Below are 22,080 nucleotides of genomic sequence, written 5' to 3'. Positions count from 1 at the left end.
TCACATTTCCCAAGTTTTACTATAACCCAGTGCTAGTTATATTGCTGTATGTTCTAGAGGCTATTGAGACATGAAGCGCTCTTGGCATGTTATCCTAAAAGGCATATCTCGTCCACAGAAAACAATCTGCTTTTGAAGTTAACACTTAGCTTGCTACTCTTCCTTTCAGTGATATTCATTGATATAAAGTATAACTGTGACAATTCTATTTGGTCATTGGCTTAATGCAAGTTATTTTGAGTTTTGGCAGGTAAATAAAGTCCTGCTGTCTACTCAACTTTGACTTACCAACACTGTTAGGATAGGAAGATGTATGTCTAAACACATTAAAACACGGATTCACAAGGCAGATATAGTATGACCAGTATGACCCAAAAAGTGTATTAAAGCAATCATTACTCTAGCTGAAGAACTAAGACGTATTGCACTTAAAAGGAGTGTGTTGAGGGTAAAGTGTGGACATCCTTTGCCACACTGCTCAGCTGACTCTTCGAGGAGCTCCTTTGCATCTAAAAATGTGGTCATGAACTCCCCTCAACAGTGAAAGTTACTTTCACTGAGAAACTTCACCATATTCAAGATGTCAGCTTTTGCTTTTATTTTTCATATTTCATTACAACTCTGTTACAACATTTGCTAAAGAGGAAAACTAGGAGTCCAAATTTCAACATTTCTTCAAAATTCCAACTACTGTTCTTTACCAAATGTTGGTCATTTAACCCTCAGAAGCACTTTGGCCTGAAGAGTGACACAAAGCCATCAGAAATAGGAAGGATGCAGCCAAAATTTTTATTTTTCAGGATATTATACATACTTCTTTTATTCCAATTAAAAGTCACAGCAAAACAGTCTTTAAGAGAAGCGTATGAATTTTGACTCTTTCCATCTACATTCATCTCAGGTGTTACTTTTTCGAAATGCAAAATGATTAATTTAAAAGTGTAACTTTCGCTTTTATATGAAAATATATATTGTCCCAAACACAAATTCCTTACACTCTACTAAACACAGACAGGGATGGCTGGAGGCTACAAATCTTTAGGTTCTCCACTGATGCATAAACTAAACAAAAAAGACAACCTTACTTGTTTCAGAAAGCTTTATTAGAATAGGAATCTTTGAAGACAAACACAAAAGATTCTAATATGTTTAGATTTTATAATGTAAACAACTAATTTAATGCATCACTAGCAATATACAATAGTCGCCATCTTGCAACATGAATGCAAGGAAGAAACTGATGTAATCTGTGAGATATTTCAAAATAATTAATTTGAGAATAAAAAAAGAACTTTTATTGTGTAAACTCTCCCTGTTTGCCTTTTTAAAAAAGATCAGAAAACTGCAGCACTTGAACCTTTGCTAAATGAAGGTAACAAGCAATCTTTTGAACTGGCCTCTAAATTAAGAATGTGTAATTGCCTGAGAAAGGGTATTTGATCAAAAGCATTTTAAGTGTTACTTATCAGGAGAGTTCCAAAAAACTCAAGATCCAGTTTATTTAAATGAGGGCCAAGAAACTTTCAGATTATCTTAAAGTAGTTTGACATGTCTAAATTGTGTCTACATTTGCCAGCATGTCAGCTTTCTTTGCTAGTATTTTTGTTCTGAAAGGGCAAATAGGGTTTTAAGCGCTTTTGGGTCAAACCAACATTTGATGCCTCCTTTTAATTTCCCTAATGCTTTCTCAAGCTCATATCTTCTTGCTTAACTATTTTCCAGCTTATAAAATTATAACAAATATTTCTTTCCCATTTTTTTCCTATTATTTTCCTCACAAGTAAGGACAGACACACAATGACAAAAAAAAAAAGGCTCTACACATTCATCCTTATTTACATTTTATTTAATTTGAAAGAATGATCCTGTTTTGTGGCACATTCCAAAATCAAGCCCCAGGTTCTGCAGTATTATCAGCATTGATGAACTGAGGCACCCTGGGAAGTTCCACTCACATGCACAAAACTTCACGTATGCCCAGCTCCCCCCTAAATGACTGACAGTGTATTATTATACTACTTCACATAAATGACAATGGGGTATTGAATCAAACATGACAACATAAAAATCTCCTCCATTCATAATTTCATACAGCATGCTGTGCTAGAAAAAACTACCCCAATTACTCAAAACAATGTTAAAGTATGAAATATTTAGGCAGTAGTCTGAAATAGGACTGACTAGAAGAACAGCCCACTGTTTTGAAGTAATTTCTACTCAGGTATTCTATGACCTCACAAATCCTTCGGTACTTGTCTTACTTTATCAAGCAGCCAATATAAGAAATTCAGTGCAGCACATGGCAAGATGTCCTTTATGAATCCACACCATGTAACAAAGTTTTAAAAATCTTGAAGCAAATATAAAGTTCTTTTAGAGACTGAAGAGCTGAATGCCAAGGAAGGGAAGCTCTTGTTTTGTCTGCAGGTTATGCTTAGAAGAACTACATGTGGGAAGAAGAAGATAATGTTTTGGGTGCCACTGGGGACTCCATTTGAACATGTCTTACTACCTTAAATTGCCTTTGTAGCCTGACCTGCCAGTCCCTGCTCCAGGTCCATGTAGCAACTTCCAACCATGAGGAAGCACGTGGCTGGGAGGTTTGAACAATGCCACCACCAGTTGGATATGTACTGGTGGCAGGGATGGGGTTGGCTGTAGAGCAAAGTAAGCATATTCTTCCTGAAAAATAGGACGGATATTCTGCATTTTGAGCTGTAGATAACTTCAGAAACGTGGAAGTTATCTGTTATAGTTTGTTTAGCTTTGTCCATTTGTGGGGAAAAACAAAGGGCAAGATTCACTTGATGGTCAATACTGGACGGCAAAAAATCATAGCTTAAGCTTCTTCAACTCCCAGGAGGATATGAATCCTTCTTTTCATGCTTCAGAAAAGGGGGGTTAATATAAAATGAGAATTGCCCCAAACTTTTCTGCTCATGAAGCTTTATTGAACAAACTGTTCAGTCAAAAAAGAGGATTGCACTTTGGTTACCACTTTGTGTTCCTGTGGCTACCCAGCTGTGCTGCTCTGTAGCACAAGGAAGGTTCCTAAAGAGGGTTCATGGTCCTGTGGGGACAAGCATAGAATAAAGTTTACATCTTCTACACCTTGCATGAGTGTGTGAACCCCTGAGTTTATCATCTTTCCCACCAGTTTTGTGAATCTCAGCCATTTTCCTAGTTTCATTACAAATGCCCAAGTACAAAATTAATTATTTTTTTTGGCTGGAAGCATTTTTTCTTTATTTTGGACCAATTTTAACTGGTGTTTTTTTGAGGGGATAAAGGATGAGAGAGGAGATTTTGGACTGTAAAATCAATTATTTGTACAGCCGCAAGGATCTGTGGAAAACTAGGTCTCACAGTCTCTCTAATGATGGGAAAGACAAAGAATGAATATGAAGAAATATTGATAAAATTTAAAGTTTAACTTGAGTTCACTGCTTTGGTTTTGCTTGATACCTCTATTTTAATGTTTATTATCTCAAGTCCTGGATCCTTGAGAGAATGAGTTACTTGGAAGCAGTCTTACATTTAGCATATGTGAAGGATCTTGCTGGAATGAAGCATTAGTACTGGAACACAGACAGTCTGTAAGGGCTATGAAATGGAGGACACAAGTACGTGTGGAGCTTCTGGGGATGCAGAAACTCCAGTATCAAGTGAGGATATTGCACATTTGTTGCTTTGAAGAGAAGGCTGGTTGGTGACTCCTTCCCCTCTCAAACAGTGTGATGTTCTGACTCAACGATCTGAGAAACCCAGTGTGACTACAAAAACCTGTGTGTGTAATAAGTTTGGAAGCAAAGAGAGGGACTTGGATTTTATCTTAAATGGGTTATAGGAAAGCATATAAACACCTTTTTTCCTGAAGATATCTGACAATTTCCATCAGTGCATCAATGACAAATGTGTAAAAAAGAAAAGTGAAAACATTTTCTCAGGTAAACCATTAGTGATCAAGCTAGGGTAAGTCTTCAGCTCTTTATTGATTGGGTATTCAAAAAAACATCCAAGGAAGAAAGCATGGATTTCTCAGAACTGAGTTTAATCCTAGTGCTCCTAGACATAGTTCCACAACTTCCTCATGCTCAGCAGAGATACAGACCTTTAATGTACCAATCCATGTTACAGGTAGTACACCAAAGAGAGTACCTTTAAAATTGAACCTTATACTGGAAAGGAACTTGTCACAATCTGCAGTGAGCATGAGTGCATTACTACTTTTATATGCTTCCCGTTACTTGACAAAAGTATTCCTTTGTTCCTCCAGCAATCCTACCTCTGCCGAGAAAAGACATGAGTTTGCCTACAACAGACTGAGGAAAGTTCTTCAGCACTAAAAACATGGGCCAAGCTACATACAGATGAGTGCATAAGTTATGTAGACACAGCAGGTGACAGTAGCTCGCTGTGGGAACGTGGCACTGTCCAAGTTTACAGAAGTGCTTAGACTAGCCCACCACCAAGGCTGGTTATGTTGTGTACACAAAAAGAAGGAAAAGCTGTTTAAACTCTGAATAGATAGTCACAGGAAAATTGTACTGATTTGATGAAACTGAAGTCGTGGCAAAGAGGAGTGCTCGTTTTTGTTATCCCACTGTATTTCACAGTACATAAGCTTGGCTATTCCCCTGTAATTACTTATGATACTTGACCTCATTTATTTCCCTTTAAGTCTATTGTCAGAGCATTTATTATGAGATCCTGGCTTCTTGAAATAAATCCTTGAAATGAAGGAGTGTAGGATGTCAAATTTCATTTCTACTTGCACTGTGTAGATCAAGGGGTTATGATGATTGTGCAAACAAAAAATTTGAAATTTCATTTGTACTAGGTGCATGCATACTGCCAGCCATGTGATATTATTTCAAGAGAAGCGGAAAAATTAGGTGGCAAACACAATTTTGGCAAAAGCACAGTTCTTCAGATGCCACATATGCAAATCATTATTTTGTCTTGTAGAATGGTTAAGGAAATGTATTTTGAAATGGCAATTATATAATTAGTCTTAAGCAACTTCACTGAATGACAAGTGATTAAACACATATCAACAAACAGACATAATATTATTTTGATTGGTGTGTGGAAAATGCCACAGAATGACTTTGGCAAGCACAGAGTGGGCAATAAAGTTGAGTGTATGTTTTCCTAACAGCTTTCTTTGTCTAAAATGGAGGTGCCTACAAAATAGGCAGCTGGGTTTTGACTGTTAGTTTTAATTCATAACTTTGAAAGGCTTTACCAACCCTAGAAATTAAAATGAACATGGCTATCAAAATTAAAATGCTGCATGTCAGTGGTCAAGATGAAAAATCTAGATCTTTGTCAATCCCAACTGCAAGACAAGCTAGTGAGGGGGTGGGGGGGGCTCCATCCACTTGATTTTTGCTTCTATCTCTGTTACCAACTTTTGTCTAGTAGGTGTATGTCTATCCATTTTTAACTGTTAAGTAGGAGAAGAACCTACCTCTGTTGTCTTCCCTCTGTCTTTTCCTTACAGAGAAAAAGCTGTTAGATTTCTTGATAATATAAGTGAGCTGAATCTCCTGCTGCAGTGTGACAAGGCAGAAAACTGACACTTAGTTTCTCCAAACTTCTCCAATACCTTTCTCTTTCAAGCTTTTTCCCTTCCCTAATAGCCAGAGCAGCAAGCAAATTCAAGATTCTTACATTTCACCATTGTCCAGCTGAGCCTGAAGTAACAGCAAAACAAACCAAACCAGAAACAGATTGCAAACTAAGGATAGAGAACAGCTGGCCTGTGGTCCATGGAAGATTGGCTCATTGCTTGTTGTTAATGCTTTTCTTTCCACTTCCACATGTTACACTGCACTGAAAGCCTCCTAAGGTATTTTAATGCAAGTAACTACTAAGGGTGCAGTTCCAAACCAGCTAAACTTCTGCAGGTCAGGGTTGCTATGACCGTGCTCTTCCTCCCTCCTTCTGCATGCCATCCCTGTTCTCCTCTTCGTGCTGGATCATGCTACTGCACAGTGAACAGCTTTAAGGGTACTAAAGAAGACAAACATTTCTACAAGAAAATCACTTCTTCAAGTGACATTTTACAAGGTGGGTAAGCTGAGGCAATAGCTTGCTACTGTGGAAGGGGACTAGCTACCCCTCCTCTCCTCTTGGCTGGGCAGTCCTGATGTCTCCCTTGTTTCAGCTCTGGTACTCATCTAAGTCCCAGTGGATCATTTCAACTCACTGAGCTGGCTGAAAACTTGAGTTTATACCTAGTTCAGCAGTTTAGGAAGCAGCCAGGACTGCAAATGAAGTAAACAGGAAAGAACAACCAAGGTAGAGTCTCCTACCTTGAAGATATTCCAAAGCTGCCTGGACACGGGCCTGTTCTAGGTGGCCCTGCTTGAGCAGGGGCCTTGGACTAGATGACTTTCAGAGGTTCCTTCCCACCTCAACCACTCTTGTGAAACCTCACTGGTAGTGGTCATGAGGATATTTCACCTTTTTTTTTTTCCCAACAGAGGAGGAAACAGCCCTCAAAACATACATGGTCTCTGTTTGTCATCAGTTACATGCCAAGCATGTAAGATAGGCAGAGACTGAAACAGTAGCGTTTCATACCCTGCTGACACTACCATGTAAACAAACACAGAGCACTGAAAAATCCTATTATGCATCTTCAGGAAGAGGCAGTCACATCGGGAAGCTACTCAGGAAGCTCTAAATGAGAGCACTGAAAGGGTCTGGCAAGGACATAGTCATGCCTTCGTTTGCATTTTTTTTTTCCCCATTCAGCAGTTAATTAATAACTCACTTTTTGAAAATGGAAGATTACAAATCCCAAACAAATATTTGATCTTGGGCTCATCAAGGAAAACTTCAGCAGCTGCCACGGAAAAGCAAATGTTCTGTCACGTACATCCAGAACAAGATAATGTGAAACAGAAGATGAAGAATACAGAGAGAATGAACCAACGTTTCCACACACAGTCGTGGGGAGCACAGCAGATGAGGAAAAAGTACCAAATAGCAGACAACAACCCAGTGAGCCTAACTAAAAGCTGATGGGATGACTCCCGACTGCAACGTCAACCTAAGAGACAGAAGAGTGAAGCGTGGTGCCATATACCAAAAGCAGTTTATATTTCTGTCCCACATGAACTGTGCCCCTTTTGGAGTGCGGAGCAGTCAGCTGTGGGCATGCCTGACCCATCCCTGAAGGGTATGGAGATGTCAAGAAGGGGCAGCTGCCAGCGAGATCGCATTGGAAGGAGAAGGAGACCTAGTTATGTGGGATGTTTTCACAAGATCAGGTAGGAGTCCTGACGCTGAAGGGGCTGTAATGGAATTGCCAAGCTGTGGGAAAACTGCTAGAACATTTTTACTGAGTAAAACTATAGTTTTATCATTTTATTGAAGAAGCCACCTTGGAGAAATGATAACTGCATTTACAATAAATAAAGTAGAAATGAGCTGACAAGTGAAGTGCATAACACCAGCTAAGAAAAAAAAACCAACAAAAAAAGAAAAAGAATATGTCTTTTTTAAAGAAAATCCTAAAAATTTTTCATTTTTTTTACTATGTCCAGGACACAAAAACCCACTGTGAAGTAAATCTGAGCATCTAGACAATACTAATTTCTCCTTAGAAAAAAATTAATTTTATGCAGGAATTTATATAGTGCCCAGTAAATTATCTGTTTCTCTGATGTGGAAAGGTATCTTAACAAAAAACGCAACCCCATTCATCTTTTCTGGTTACAGCATTGGACAAACTCTTATCCTCTGCATACTCACTGACTACACGTTTAGTTCATTCGGCTTTTGTAAATTCCCTAGATGCTGCCTCCTGAGCATGCTGTAAAACAATTCTCAGACCATAACAACTACAGATATGTAGACCTTCACATGTATCATGCATCTGCTGTTACAAGGTTCTTCTCAAACCTTAATGCCCCAAACACCTTCCCTTGAGCCATCTCCGAGGTTTTTTGTCCCTTGAGAACTACTGCTTTTGCTGTACTCAAATGACATCAGGAACTGCTCACATCTGGGCACCACTGCTCTGTTAACCCTGCCCAGAAATGCCTGTTTGCAGGCCAACAATGATGGTTTGCTACATGACACATTTCAGTTTGCTTACCACTGCTGTCAAGCTTTCCATCAGTGATTTCTGAAACTGCTGAGCATGGCATCTTCCTTTCAGTGCAGTCCCTCCCTGTTGGGCTCTCTTATCAAGTCTATCTTATCAGTAGCTCTTCCACTTCTACAATTTCTGCCCCTGCTCATTCTCCTTCCAGTTATTTTTATACTTAAAAATTAAAGCGTTATTAGTGGTAGATTTATTTACAATATTAAACAATTGCTATCTGTCCTACAGAATAAAAGTATTCTATTCTATGCATTGCAAAACACAGTAGAGTTCTAAAAATACAGTCTAGCATACAACACAAATATAATGGATAGCATTAAGAAAGCAAGAAATGAAAATATAGGCATAAAAGATTAATTGTCATCACTTTAACAGCATATCTCATTGGGACTACTAGGTGAAATAAAGAGCAGAAGTCAGTAATAAGCAAATGGACAGTATAGCCAGCTCCAAAAAACATGCATATGTTAAAACCTTCAAAATAATCAAAAATAATTAAAATAATGAGACTTTAACAAAATGCACTGCTCTTTGATCTGTCTCCTGAAACCTAAGTAGAGAACTGGTCACTCCTCAATGAACATCAAGTTACTAGGAGTTAAAAATCAGTTTTATAGACACAGTACTCCATGGCAAGCATTCAAAATCTCAAAATGGGCTTAAGTTGTTTTATCTCATCACCAGGACCAACTTTTAAATAATTTTATTTAAAAATGAAGGCTCATACTTTCAAATTGCTCTGTTCAGCAAGCCTTAAGAATGCACTCAAGATGTTTTTTCTTTCACAGCTATGACAACCACAGGGGTGTGATATGCCTGAAGGAGAGCTCTACAGTCACTCAGAGCTGAAACATTCAGAAAAACAGCAATTATTATAAAGCCATCAAGGATGGTAAAATTGCTAGTTTCTAAAATATACATGCAAACATGGAAGCTGAGTCTGACATTGGCTTGTTCAAGATGTAGCAAAGCTATGTCACTTCTTAGACTGAAACTATGTCTCAGGCCATCTTGTTTGATACAGCCTATCAAATTTAACCTAGCCATCATTACTGTGACTCCAATAATATCTGTTGAGTGAAGTACATCTACAAGAACTTCATGGTATTGACTAGAATCCTTTAAGGGAAATAGAAATCTCTATTTCCTTCAATAGTTTGCAATACATCTTCTAACAAATAGTTCTTAGTATGCCTGCGCTCAAGAATTTGAAAAACTCTTCATGTAACACAGTTTGCCAGAACTGTAAGATATTTATTTGCATCAGTAACAACAATTCAGGTTACAATACTTTGAGACACAGGCACATCTCTCTAAGACTTTCAGACTAAGCAGTAGAGAAGATGTTTGGTTTTTTGGTGGTGTTTTTGATCATCTGCTTAGCCCTAATTTTCTCTCTTTATCCCACTCCTAAGGCCTTCAGACAGTCGCTGCCCCATTTCTCTACAGTTTCTTAGTTTTCTGCTTCATCACACCTCTTTTTGCTTATATAGCTTTCTGTCTATGAACTTTTCCCTTTTAATACCTTGAATTTTCTCAGTGACACAAACAAAAAAACTACCAGGACTCACTTTCTGTTATTTTAAATCACGCACTTTCAATTCATTCCTCAGCTTCACATTATATGCTTGAAGCCCATCATAAGTCCTGAGAATAGATTGCCTCCAGTGCCACAGCAAGGTAAAAAATACCAGGCTTCACTACCATTAAGGTTTGATTGATAAAATCACTAGAAAGTAGTGACCGTTTTAACTAAAAACTGCTTGTAGCTAAATTTCACTGAAAAAACTCTCCAAAGAATAGTTGCCATTAAGGAAAGAGAAATTTGTAATTATAGTCAGATAATGGGATACAGAAAATATAAAAAGAAAATAAAAAGAAAATATTAAAGAAATCATTCAGGAAAAAAAAATAATTCTAAACCCTATTAAATTTCTACTGAAGAAGTTGGCATACCTGAATGCAAAACCTAACAAAACATGTGGCAGGACAGACTGCAGTGGTGCTTTAGGAATGTTTCCCTTCTTTTGCCAAAAGAAAAATGAAAGATCAGCAATTGCTTCCACAATACTGCTTCATGAGCAAATGAGATATGCCTTGTCAATCAGACATTTGAAATACACACTAATTAGTGTATCAGTATGATATGTTTATATTAATCTGAAATTGCTCAGATGAAGTATGTGGGGAAAATATTTGAACTCATTAAAATCACAAGCTAAACCAATCTAAAGAATGAAAACTCCCTACAGAGGTACAGGAAAAGAGCAAGGGACTTGAAAAACTGCTGTGTCAAGTCTTGGCATATTTGAAAAAGCCAGATAGTATACTTATGTATGATTGTAACTACTTTGGTATGTACTGGGTAAAAAATCTCCTACTGGATATGAGTAGAGAGACACATTACAAAAGACAACTCCAATCTAAAAGGTATTCAATGGTGCTGGAGATGCCATTGGCAACATGGTTTTCTTTTTTTTTTTCCTTTTAATTTCTATTTCTTTTTTTTTATCAAGGTACATGATCAGCTACCACATACCACAGTACTGTGGTTCTTGTGCCACAATATAGTGACAAATCTGGTATACAGCTTTTTTATTAGATATTCTCACACAACAGATTTCACCCCTTTCCCACAAAATATTCCAGTCTCATTCAGTTTTCCATTAAAAACTCTAGAAATTATAGAATCAATATTTTAGAACGAATGTGACAAAAAATATCTTCATAAAATGCACAAAAATAGACAGTTCCTGAATTCAAACTACGCCAGGCCTCACAGCTGACACAAATCACTACATCTCCACTGAAATCACAAGCTTCCAGGTGACTAGTCCATCCTAATCACTGTACAATACTACAGAAACAATTTAAAATTGACAGATTACGTAAGTCAAAGAAGATTCTAGAATTTGTTTTATATAATATGGATATCTTTATATGTGAATAAATTCAGCTTAACAAAGGTACAGCAGTTCTCTCTCCTGTTTTTATAAGAATAATAACTATGTCAAATAAACTGTGAGGGAAATTGTAGCAAACAAGGGAAATCATACCAATCACACAGGAACAAGAAAGAAAAGGGGACTTTTCCTTTCGTTAGTCCATTAATAGCTCTAATTTTGTCATCAATTTATTAATTTCAGTGCCTGACAAACACTGGATTTGCTAATGATTTTCTCTATTTATTCAGGTGATGGCAAATGATGCTTTAATCCAGTCCTGCTACCCCCTTATCAAAAACAACCAGTCAACAGCATCCCTCTTCCCCAGAAAATGAAATTCCTTTGACATTTAGGAAAGGGATGAGCAGAAATTTGTGTGTCCAGTATTTTCTTTTGCTCTCAGCTCAGATAAAATCTTTGCAAAAATGATTTGGGTTCAAGTAACACAACTACCCCATCACACAATGGCAAAACATTTTTCTTTCCATTTTAAGAACCCTGTGGAAAATTGCATAACTAAAACCAATGATGAACATATTTTAAACTTCAAATTGAAGCAAGATGAGGGAATTCTAGCTACATAATGGCCCAAGCAAACTTAATTGGTACCTATTTGCAAACATGATATGATACAATCTTTATCTATGTGATTTTTATGATTTTTTTTTTCTTCCCAGAAGAATGTCCTGTTTGGAGCACTGAATGGGTACATTTGGGATCAAACTAATGCTGCACATCTGGAATTTCCTAATTTCTAGGTGCTTGACTTTGCAGGCTCAATACAACTTTTTCATTTGGAAGTCTGAAATATATAATTATTCAGATGGCTTAAATGTGCTTTTTGCTTACAGAGTCTTTTTTTCTGTTTACATATCATACTCTAGCCTAAATAAATTTTAAGACAAAGGCCAAGCTGGCTGGTAGCCCAGAGTGCAGTTGTTACCAAATTGACAGGGACCACCTTAAATTCATTGAAATGTCTAAATATCATACTTGTGTTATAACTATACTTTAAGAGCCTGTCTTTACTGAAAGAAAAATGGAGCAGCTTTAGAACAGCATAAACAAGTTGCTGGATGAAATGAGAATTGAATGTCAAAGTACGGTCTGACTTACCACAGCTCTCCATTACTGTAAAACATCAAACACTTAAGGGCAGGAAGTATCCTCATGTTACCATGTAAATAACTAATGGGCTTAGTTCATGTTAACAACTAACTTAGGAACCTCCAATAAAAAACCCACCAAACACAAACATGACTAAGAGTGTCTGAAACTTCCCCAAAAGTAACTAATTCTGCTAACTCTTAAGGTGACCTTCCTTTTTTTTTTTAAAGAATCTTGCATAGAGTCTGATAAAATATATGGTAAATGTGAACAGAGTAAAATTTAAAGATGGCCTGTAAAGGCAAGTAAACATGGTAATTTTTTCTAATCTACTGAAAATATGAAAGCTGCAAGGTTTGGTTTAATGTTTTCTTCTACATGCCCTGTTTTGCTCTTAAAACTTTCAGAGTATCAAAGTCTTGTCTTCCTTTTATACATAAGAGTGTTGGTGGACAAGACAACTAGAATGGAAGCCCCCCTCAGCTCCCATCTGAAGCAGCAGGGTGACAAATTATTAATATTGAGCCTTTTTCTTTTCTTTTGGCTTTTTGCCAGAATCTTGAATTAAATGTTTTATCAACAGCCAAACAAAATGGGAGTTTTACACAGTCTGATTAAAAATGCCTTTCCCCTCTCAAATGCCAGTTTCTTGTGACAGATGATGGCTTCATCTCTCTGCTTTTCCAACTACTCACAATCTTCTAGCAAAAATAGGATAGACAAGACCTGATACATACATAAGACCGAACAAAACCTTTGCAGAAACCTTACATCTGACTTTAAAGCTAAAGCAAGTTCTTCAGGCTTTCCTAATATGTCTTAAAAATATGGAAAAGGCAATATAGTTTTGTCTCCATGTCACTCTTTAGATCTAATCAGGATTTTACTAGGGCAAGATAGGCAAATCCCAGTGACAAGAGCATGCCATATGAAAAGCACAAGATGTGTCGAAATTTAAAATTCACTAATGCTGACATTCTGGCCTTACCAGATATTAATAAAATTACAAGAGTGTGGGGTGAAGGTATTATACCTGGTCATGGCTGGCTTCAATGGAGCTTCCGATACCTTGGAAAGTCATCTGCACAGGAGACAGTGTCAAACAGGTCATACACTCTTTGCCATTTTGTCTATCACTGTAGTGTACCTATAACAGAATAACATACGTAATCTGCTAAACACCAGGTTTGTACAAGGGAGTCATGCTAAAATACTGTCCCTTTTCAACAAGTTTGCAAGAAGAATTCCAGACATTTACATTGAATTCATCTTTAATATAAAACAAGGAGTGTGTAAAATAGTCTAGATAGTCACATGCTGAACTGGGGCCAAATTTTCTGTGATATGTCTGTTGGGATAGTTTTTGAAGTGCTGTGTTCTTCAGATTCGGAGACCTTTCAGACTGAATTCAAGATGTTATATCTATATAAGAATCTAGTTTGAAGTTATAGTTTCCCACCTACATGGCATTTTTAACAGCACATTGTAGCTTAGTTATAAAACATCCATGTAAATCATTATACCTCCTAAAACTTGGCAATAATAGTTTAAATTTTTCAATTGTAATTCCATCTCTACTAAAATCCACTAACTCCTTTGACATGGCTAATATAGTATATTTCAATTAAATCAAAATGACAGGATAAAATGGAGAAGAATTCACATTCTTGAGATGTCTAGGCTATCCTTTCCTAAGAGTAACTCATTCCCTACTGGGGTCAAATTGTGCATGTTGAACCTGAATCTTTCATGAAATACAGAGGAAGACACTACTTCTACTTGAATTATTCTCCTTGTTTTCAGGTTCCTCAGATGCTTCTTAAATCCCCTAAAGAAAGGATGGATTTTAATATGATGGGGAAAAATGAAATTAAATGTTGCCAGTGTTTCATTATTAAGAACAGGTTGCCACTCATGCTGAATTGTTGAAGTATTACAGTTCTCTGCATAGCTCCTGACTTCTAGACAGGCAGATCAAGCACTTTCTTCTGCAGGAGAGGTGGAATTTAGTTTATGGTGGTAATTTACATTGACTATGTGACCCCTGTCAGAACTGGAAAGAGAGATCAGCTCTGCTGGAGACAGACCTTTTATGTTAGTATCTATTTACAGCTGTATGGCTCTCAGGCAAAAGCTACATGGTAAAGCCTCATCTCGACACTTAGGTTAGAGAATAAACTATTATTTCTGAAAACAACTAGGAACCATATTAGGTTTATTCCTGTGGAAACAGTTTAGGGACACATATGACAATTGTACACCATGTGTATTAAATCCCCCATGCCTAACCCTTCTCTGCCACAGGTGCAAATTGGGAATACTTCAACGGAAGTAAAACCAGTACAAAACTGGCTGAGTGAGAGGAAAACCAAGTTGGTGCTATGCTTCAGAATTACTTTACTGACACCATATTAAACCAGTTTTGCTGTGGCCAATAGTAAGATACAGAATGCAGAAGTCTTGTACTGTGTATAGAAATATTGATTTCATTCAGCCCTTCTTAAAGCTTTCTGGATTACTCCTGTCTCTCTTCCTCTCAACCCCCACAGTATGTACCTACTAAATTGCTTGTGGCTCTCTGCCAGAAAAGCCATACTACTTACTTAGAAACCACAAGAGGCCCCTTCACATATACAATGGTTTAACTTTGATTAATTGAAAGAGGTATGAAGGTATGAAATTTGGCTGGCAAATATAAACTGTAGTTCTTTAAATGTCAGGAACTACTGCTATGACAAAGGTTTATCAAGCTTCCACAACTATTTCCAAGCTAGATATTCTGCTGAGTATGTGTTGTGGGAATGCAGTGTGGAGAAATGGGGCAGCAAAGGTCAAGAAGATGATTGTGTACCGCAAATATGACATCACAAAAGGGGCAAAATCTGGTGACCAAGAAAAGCACATATGGAGAAATGGGAAAATGGTATTTTCTGAACTGTACAGCACATTTGTAGGCTTATTTTTAATGAGAATAATATGAATAAGGTTACAATTTACTAACATCCACTGGAATAAAGCAAGGCTAACAAGCTGAAAGAACAGGAGATATCCAGAGGAAAAGTCATTAGTATTACATGACACTACATTATCTGCAATAGTAGATTTGACTCACACCAACTTTGGAGTCACACACTGAAACTACAATAAACTCAGAATTTTGGTATCTTCCTAGGCTTAACTTTTCCAAAGGGACTTCATGCTGCACTTCTGGCCTCATCTCAATGTATCAAGGCCATTACTTTGTAATATCTTAGACAACAGTCCTCTAATTATCTCTTGTTCTGTTGAAGCAATTCAGTTGAACCAAAATAAACACCTTCTATGTTAATAACATGAATAGTGATATAAAAAACAAAAGACTGGACTTTGAATGGGAACAGAATAAAACTTTGTCCTTTCATCAAACCTCTCCAGTCTACAGATTTGTGCAGTCAGCAGAAACATTCAGACTTTTTCTACATTTGGCATGCGCATGTGCAATCCCCCAGTAATCCTATTTTGTTATTTATCAGTCCAGCTGTTACAGTCTCAAACTATGTTATTCCTTTCTTCTTCAAGTTTGATCTATGATCCAAAGTTTGGGGTTTTTTCCTTTGGTCAACTAAGAGTGCTAGGTATTTACCTATTTGAGCAGAATGCCCAAAATAGGCACTCAGAAAGAAATAGCAGTAGTGAAATAACTATCAAATAGCCCAAATAGCAGCAGATACTTCCAGGTTTTCAGCCAGCAGCATGTTGCAAATATTTCAGTTTATATGTCCTTGCTATTATGACTAAGTGTGGGAGGAATTTGAACAACTATAAAACTAGTTTAAGAATATCAAGTCCTCTAGGGCAGGGGAACATGAGGGCACAGGAAATACTTGAATCAGTGTACCTGTGATCAAGGAGTGGTGACTGTAGGTTGGCCAAGTGCTCTGATGGTGATTACATAGCCATTGCTGAGATTCATGACGACAATAATAACACTACTCTAAGTTCCTCAGTGCCTCAAGAGTCAGAAGTGTTTACCTACAGCTCATCTCACCACAACTCTGTTAGGCAGATAAGGACACTTTGTGGATAGACATTAAATGACTTGTCCAAATTTACTAGGCACTGACTGGAATGAATGGCAGTGCTAGGACTAAAACCCATCATTAAGGCCTCTGGCCTAATCACAATTGGTCATTTTCTCTTTCCATATATTATAGAGGTAAAAACAAAAGAGTTATGAAAATAATTACTATCTATGTTCAGGACCTAATTTTCTGGATTCAGGTTTTTATAATTAAGGGACACTCACAGATTAGCTCAGTGCATTTTAAGGATTAAACAGCAATGAAATTTCACTCATTAAAATTCAGAGTGTTTTACTTAGATAACATATAAGCAGAGATTTGATAGAACAGCATTAGGATCTGGTTAGAAAACAATGGCCGGCATGGTCTGTAGCAAGGGTTGTGCAAGTTTCTGAGTGAAATGCAGGACTCCAACCTCAGACTATTATGAGTGATTTACACATAGTTCTCCTCCAAGATTTGTCTACACAGCACAAAGCAGTGCCACCCCAACAAGATCCTGGCAATAACTCTAAATGAGCCTGCTCATTTATTGGGAAAAGCATACAGCACTGCCAGCTTTTCTCCTGGGTAACTACGTACACCTAAGATAAATCATGTATACCCAGCTCAGGAATCCCAAACACAGTACTCCACTGTGCTGTGAGGGCAGGGCACGAATACCCCTTCTGTAAAATGCAAAGTGCATCCCGGGCATCAAAATAAAGAAATCAATTCTAGAAGTAAATTTTTCTGCAAGCACATGCCATGGATTTACTCATACATATATGCTTTCATGTTCCATATTCACAGGATGAAACTGTATATTCTTTTTACAGATTGCTTCAGTCAGGAACAAGCTGCATAGTATAAGTATGTATGGAGGGTACAACTAAACTGGCATGTGTATATAGAAATGTATGTGAAGATCTAAAACCATTTGACAACTATGTTGAAATTTGGCTCTTGTTTTTAATATTTTAAATTACTGAAGAGATGCAAATATTTTCATGGGCATTTATAGCTGCACATAAAGGAAGACATAAGATGAATGTTTACAATGTTACAACTGAATGTGGAATGGCATAGCCAGAATTCTTAACTTTACATGTTATTTTATAAAGGAAAGACTAAATTACACTGCATAAATCTGCATAAGAAATTACATTTAAGGTTACTTCTATCATAATGCTGCTCCAAAAGCAGGAAATTTCCCATATTTTTTATATTTATATAAAGATGTCTCTTCTATCTACCTTTACTATGAGACACTTTCCTACTTGAAAGTGTTCTGATAGAAACTGCAAAAAATATTGGAAGATTAATCTTGCAATAAGTTACTTTAAACCACTAGATCAATATGCAGTTTCAGATAATAGCCGCAGTTAAACTGCATAAATTATTCTGTAAATACAATGTCCCTAACTTCAAGAGTTGCCTTCAGCAGGCACTTCTGAATTTGAACATCTGTCCTTCTGCATAAACAAGGGCTATGGTTTACTGAGTCACAGTTGAGGAAGGTGAGAGACCTGTTCTACATACCTAGTACTTAAGCTTAACTATTATATACCAAAGTACTGTTAGAAATAAGCTAACTGCACTAACAAGAGTCTGAGGGCAGCAAAAATAAAGGTTACTATTTTCACACACTGCTGCTTAAATGTTCACAGTTTGAAACACAACTTCTGTTGGGACAAACACTTTCTTTCTTGAACATTTAATAACTTACAAAAATAATACAAATTACCGAAAGAAAGAAGTCATCTGTGACACTAGAGTTCAAGTTTCCAAACCAAAAACTATTCTGAGTCAAAGCATCAGCAGGAGCCTTAGAATGCTAGACAGAAATAAACTAGGTAATAAAATGCCATTATGTTCAGCAGTACACAAATCTTTTGGATTGACAAGCTTGGATTATTTTGTTAGAACAAAGGACAGTATTCCTTCAAATCTACCCCTTAAAGGGAGAGGACCCAATTTAGTCCTGAATTTACAGAATAGTTTCCAAGATTTCATATAGGTTGCTCTGGATTTACAGTCACAAGAAAACTAGATTGGGCTCAGAGATCAGATGTTAAAATAGTAATTTTGATTTGGACAAGTCGCATGAAACAGTTTGCTTCCTTTAGCATCCTGGTGAAAAGCTGTCTTTTCCATATTGGTCTTTACTCTTCCTTTTTATATTGTTCATCTACTGTTAGTCATGTCAACTACTACAGAAAAAAATGAAACAATCCAGTTTGTGGTTCAAGTCTGTTTCACGAATATTTAATGGTGAAGAAATACTTCTGGCACAGAAATAAATTTAATATACTTGCTCATTTCAACCATTTTCTCAAAGCCAATTTTAGGAACTTTCACCATATAGTATTCTAGTACTTAAAAGCATGAATCCTTGTATTATTCACAGAGCTTTCCTAAGAAATAATAGATCAGTCTCTTAAGACACAGAGCAGCATAAGAGAGATTCCAAATGCCACTTTTCATTCTCACTACCTGCTTTACAATTCCCCTTCTTTTTCTCTTCTTTTTTTTTCCTTTTCTTTTTTTCCTTTTCTTTTCTTTTTCTTTTTTCTTTTAGTGTGAGAGTAGAACAGGAGTACAGTAAAAACAAAAATATAAAATTGGGTGAAAGTCTCTTACAAAAAGTAGAAACATAGACACAAAACCCAAGACCAAGCTGAAAAAAAAAGATTGTCCCAGATGAAATAATAAGACATATAATAAAAAAAAATTAAAAATTAGAAAAAAAGCATTGAATCAAACTGTTTCCTGCAATGCTGGAGTTCCTTGATGTAGAGCGATTACTAAATATAGTATTTTACTAATCTCAGCAGGGCGCTGGCTAACTGCATGCCCGTCAGATGTTTTTAACGGCCACCCCCTGTGGAACAAATCTAAGGAGCGCATGAAAAACACCCACATTTAAAAAAGCCCCCTTGCTAGATCATTAAGGAAAGATAAAGGCCTGTACATTTGGATGTGATATATAACACAATCACTGTGTCAAGAAAACATATGTTTGATTAGTGCACCTCAGGTTCATTAATCGCTGTGTCTGCTTCACAGCAGTGGGCAGAGTTTCCACTGTAGCTACTGCACCAAAGGGTAAAGACACTTGGTAGCTTGAAGACTGACAGTTCAGCAGTAAATCTTGAGCTATTCCAACAAGCCTCTCTTACACAGTTTGAATAGCAGCTGTATCATAGCCTTAAATCTTCATTAAAACACAGTCCTAGGGTTTAGACTAAGAAACAAACCATTACTGCACCATAAATAGGGAACAACAAGCAGACAAGGCATTGTCATAGGTTACTGTGACAGTATTTTATGTTCCTGACTACAGCAAAGCAGACACTTGACATCTATAAAAACAAGTGAAGTACAAATAAGAGCAAAAAAACTTACTTGATACAGTTCCCAAAAGGAATACATAAAATATCTGCTAAATGCAAAGCAAGTTTATCATCAGAGCCAAAGAAGCTTGTATGTCCTTTTTTTCATGCTATTTAGATATCCCCTGAATTCAGAGCTCCTGTTCCAGTGATTCTGGAGATCTGGGAAGTCTGGTCATCCACAGTCAAGCAAGGGAGACCCAGCTCCGTCTTACCTCTGGGTGTGATGTTTGGTTTCACTAAAGAGAAAATCAGCAACACCACTGCCATCATAGCAGCATGGAGGATAATCAGTACAGTAAGGTGCTTACTGTCCTCCTTCCATCTGTTAAATCTCAACCCAGGTATGTTTTTATAAAGACAGTGTCCCTCTGGAGCACATGCAAACTTAGCAACCATATTTACAACAGCTGGCATTGAGAGATGCAAAGAGACCTTTGCAAACCTATCAGTTTGTCTGATAAGGAAGCTGAAATTAGGAGATTAGACATGACTTTCTATAAAAAAAATAAAAATAAATCAGGCTTACATTGAAAACTACCTGGTTTCCCTGTTCATTTCCTCTGTTCTATAACAAAGATAAGCACTTTTTGTTGACATAGGAGAGAGTAGCTTAACTACAGTGAGTTTAAACACCGAATACAACCCTCCCCCTAAGTGAATAAGAAAATCATGAAAAAAATTAATAAATTAATTATTCAGAAATTAACACACTGCAAAGAACTACAGAATAATGTAAGCTATAGCTGACATGGTTTTTGCAGAAACAACTTGTCTGCCATACACCTGTAATTATTCAGGTAAAGACTGTATTTCCAGGGAGAGGAGTTTTAATTAATTTTATAATTCACAGTCAAAGGAAACATGAAAAAACTGGCAACCCTGAGATCTCCTATTTTCATCACATGGCCTAAAAAGTAGGAAGGAAGTGAGAGATTCTGTGTTCTGCTAATAATATGCACAGAGGACAAGCATGGTATGGAGCATTTACGGAGGAGCCTGTCTTGAGTATCAATCTGAACAACTGACTGAAAGAGGAACTTGGTTAGTTTGGAGAGAGAAAATTGCTTTGGTTTAAAATAACTTTCTAGCAACAGCATAAATGGAAATGTTCTCAGGAACACACTTTTTCAGGATGAAGGTTGTCACTGAAGTGAAAAGCAAAGCAAGCATTAATGATTCTCTGTTTACAAACTCCATGTGAAAGCCTTGAATGCTGTGTTAATGAAGAGGGAACAGGATTACTGTGAAACTGTGAATAGAAAATCAGCTGCCTGAGTTTGCTCAGAAGTCTGATGCTGGTACAGACACTGATGTTGTGCATTAACCTAGAAATAGGGCAGTATGTTTAAAGAACCACCCTATAATTAAAACAAGAAACAACCACTTCACTTCTGAAAATTACCCTGCTACCAAAACCTGGCCAGAGAAACCCAATAGAGCTTCCAACTCTGAATGAGACTGAAAGAGATGACAGCCAAAAAAAACCCTTTTCTGAAAGTCTCAGCTTCAATCACAGAGAGGGGAATAAAATGTAACTTGTCTCTTTTCTCCTTCTTCACCTTTTCTTGTTGCTTCTCTTTTTAAGAGTTTTTGCCTGAGAGCTGAGTTCCCTTACTATAATTAAAGCTAAACCCCACTCTGCTATGAATTCACCACTGTACCTTCACATTTTTGCCAACTGAAACTTCCACTCTTTCAAAGTTTGGGCTCTATTCCAAGGCTAAGTCCACAGCTAACTTATCAAGTCACATTAGGATTTACTGAGAAAGATTTTGGCAGAGAACACAGCCTGGTGTGTTTAGTGCTGGCTGCAGTATTTTGAGAGATCCTGATAGCTTTTAAACTTTCTCATACATAAACCCCTTAAATTCTAAAATTGGGTATGGAAATGTAACTCACATTTTTTCCACAGACCGAGTTATATGAAGGGGTATGTGGGAGGATTTCGAATTATTATTTGTAAGATGCCAAGCAGAAAAGCTAAAATGTTACCAAGGTGACAACCACACCACACCTGGGGACCCACACAACACAATTAGCCAGTTATTCTGTTTACCTTCTTTCCTTTTAGAAACTGAAACAAAAAAAAGAGGCACCTGGCTGTTTCTGGAGGCAAGAACAAAACTTCAGCAGTTCTTGAACAGAGGGCCTCTTTGCTTGTAAGAGCGAGAAAGGCAACGATGGCCAGAACAGAAGAAAGCTAGTTTAGACAGATTTCTGGACAGAAGCCAAGTAGTTGGAGACCTTGTGCTAGATTTGCATTTGTTTTCCTAATTCTACATGCTCTTGAGTTAATTCAGAAACACTTCCTGCACCAAATATTACCTCCTATGGTATGCTCTGTGAATAAATATGCTATATTTCCATACTTGTACACCTTTCCTTATGGAAACTCACATGAGAATGATTCTTATGGTTATTTTTTCTCAGAATGCTACCACTGTTTTGACTTCCTTTGAGGTCAAAAA

The 22,080-nt window shown here is 37.1% G+C and overlaps 1 protein-coding gene across 3 annotated transcripts in view; it reads right to left on the bottom strand.

The window, feature by feature from the left end:
• Window positions 1-22,080, bottom strand: part of STAU2 (staufen double-stranded RNA binding protein 2) — a 170,551-nt gene that overhangs the window by 47,028 nt on the left and 101,443 nt on the right. The window contains exons 13-14 of one of the 3 annotated variants that reach the window (XM_027694222.1): window positions 13,208-13,321; window positions 2,247-3,070 (exon numbers count right to left, since the gene is read on the bottom strand). The exons of 1 other annotated variant lie outside the window; for it this stretch is intronic. In XM_027694222.1, coding sequence (XP_027550023.1) covers window positions 3,014-3,070; window positions 13,208-13,321 — 171 coding nt within the window. In that variant the 3' untranslated portion in view covers window positions 2,247-3,013. Of the gene's footprint in view, window positions 1-2,246; window positions 3,071-13,207; window positions 13,322-22,080 lie in introns of those variants that run through there. One more of the 3 variants, XM_027694066.1, reaches the window with a different exon arrangement.

The sequence above is a fragment of the Neopelma chrysocephalum genome, unplaced genomic scaffold (genome assembly GCF_003984885.1).
Source record: "Neopelma chrysocephalum unplaced genomic scaffold, ASM398488v2 Primary Assembly neopelma1_22, whole genome shotgun sequence".
Classification (NCBI taxonomy): Eukaryota; Metazoa; Chordata; class Aves; order Passeriformes; family Pipridae; genus Neopelma; species Neopelma chrysocephalum.
The sequence above is the reverse complement of the archived record's forward strand: the minus strand, read 5'-3'. Positions and strand labels throughout refer to the sequence as shown.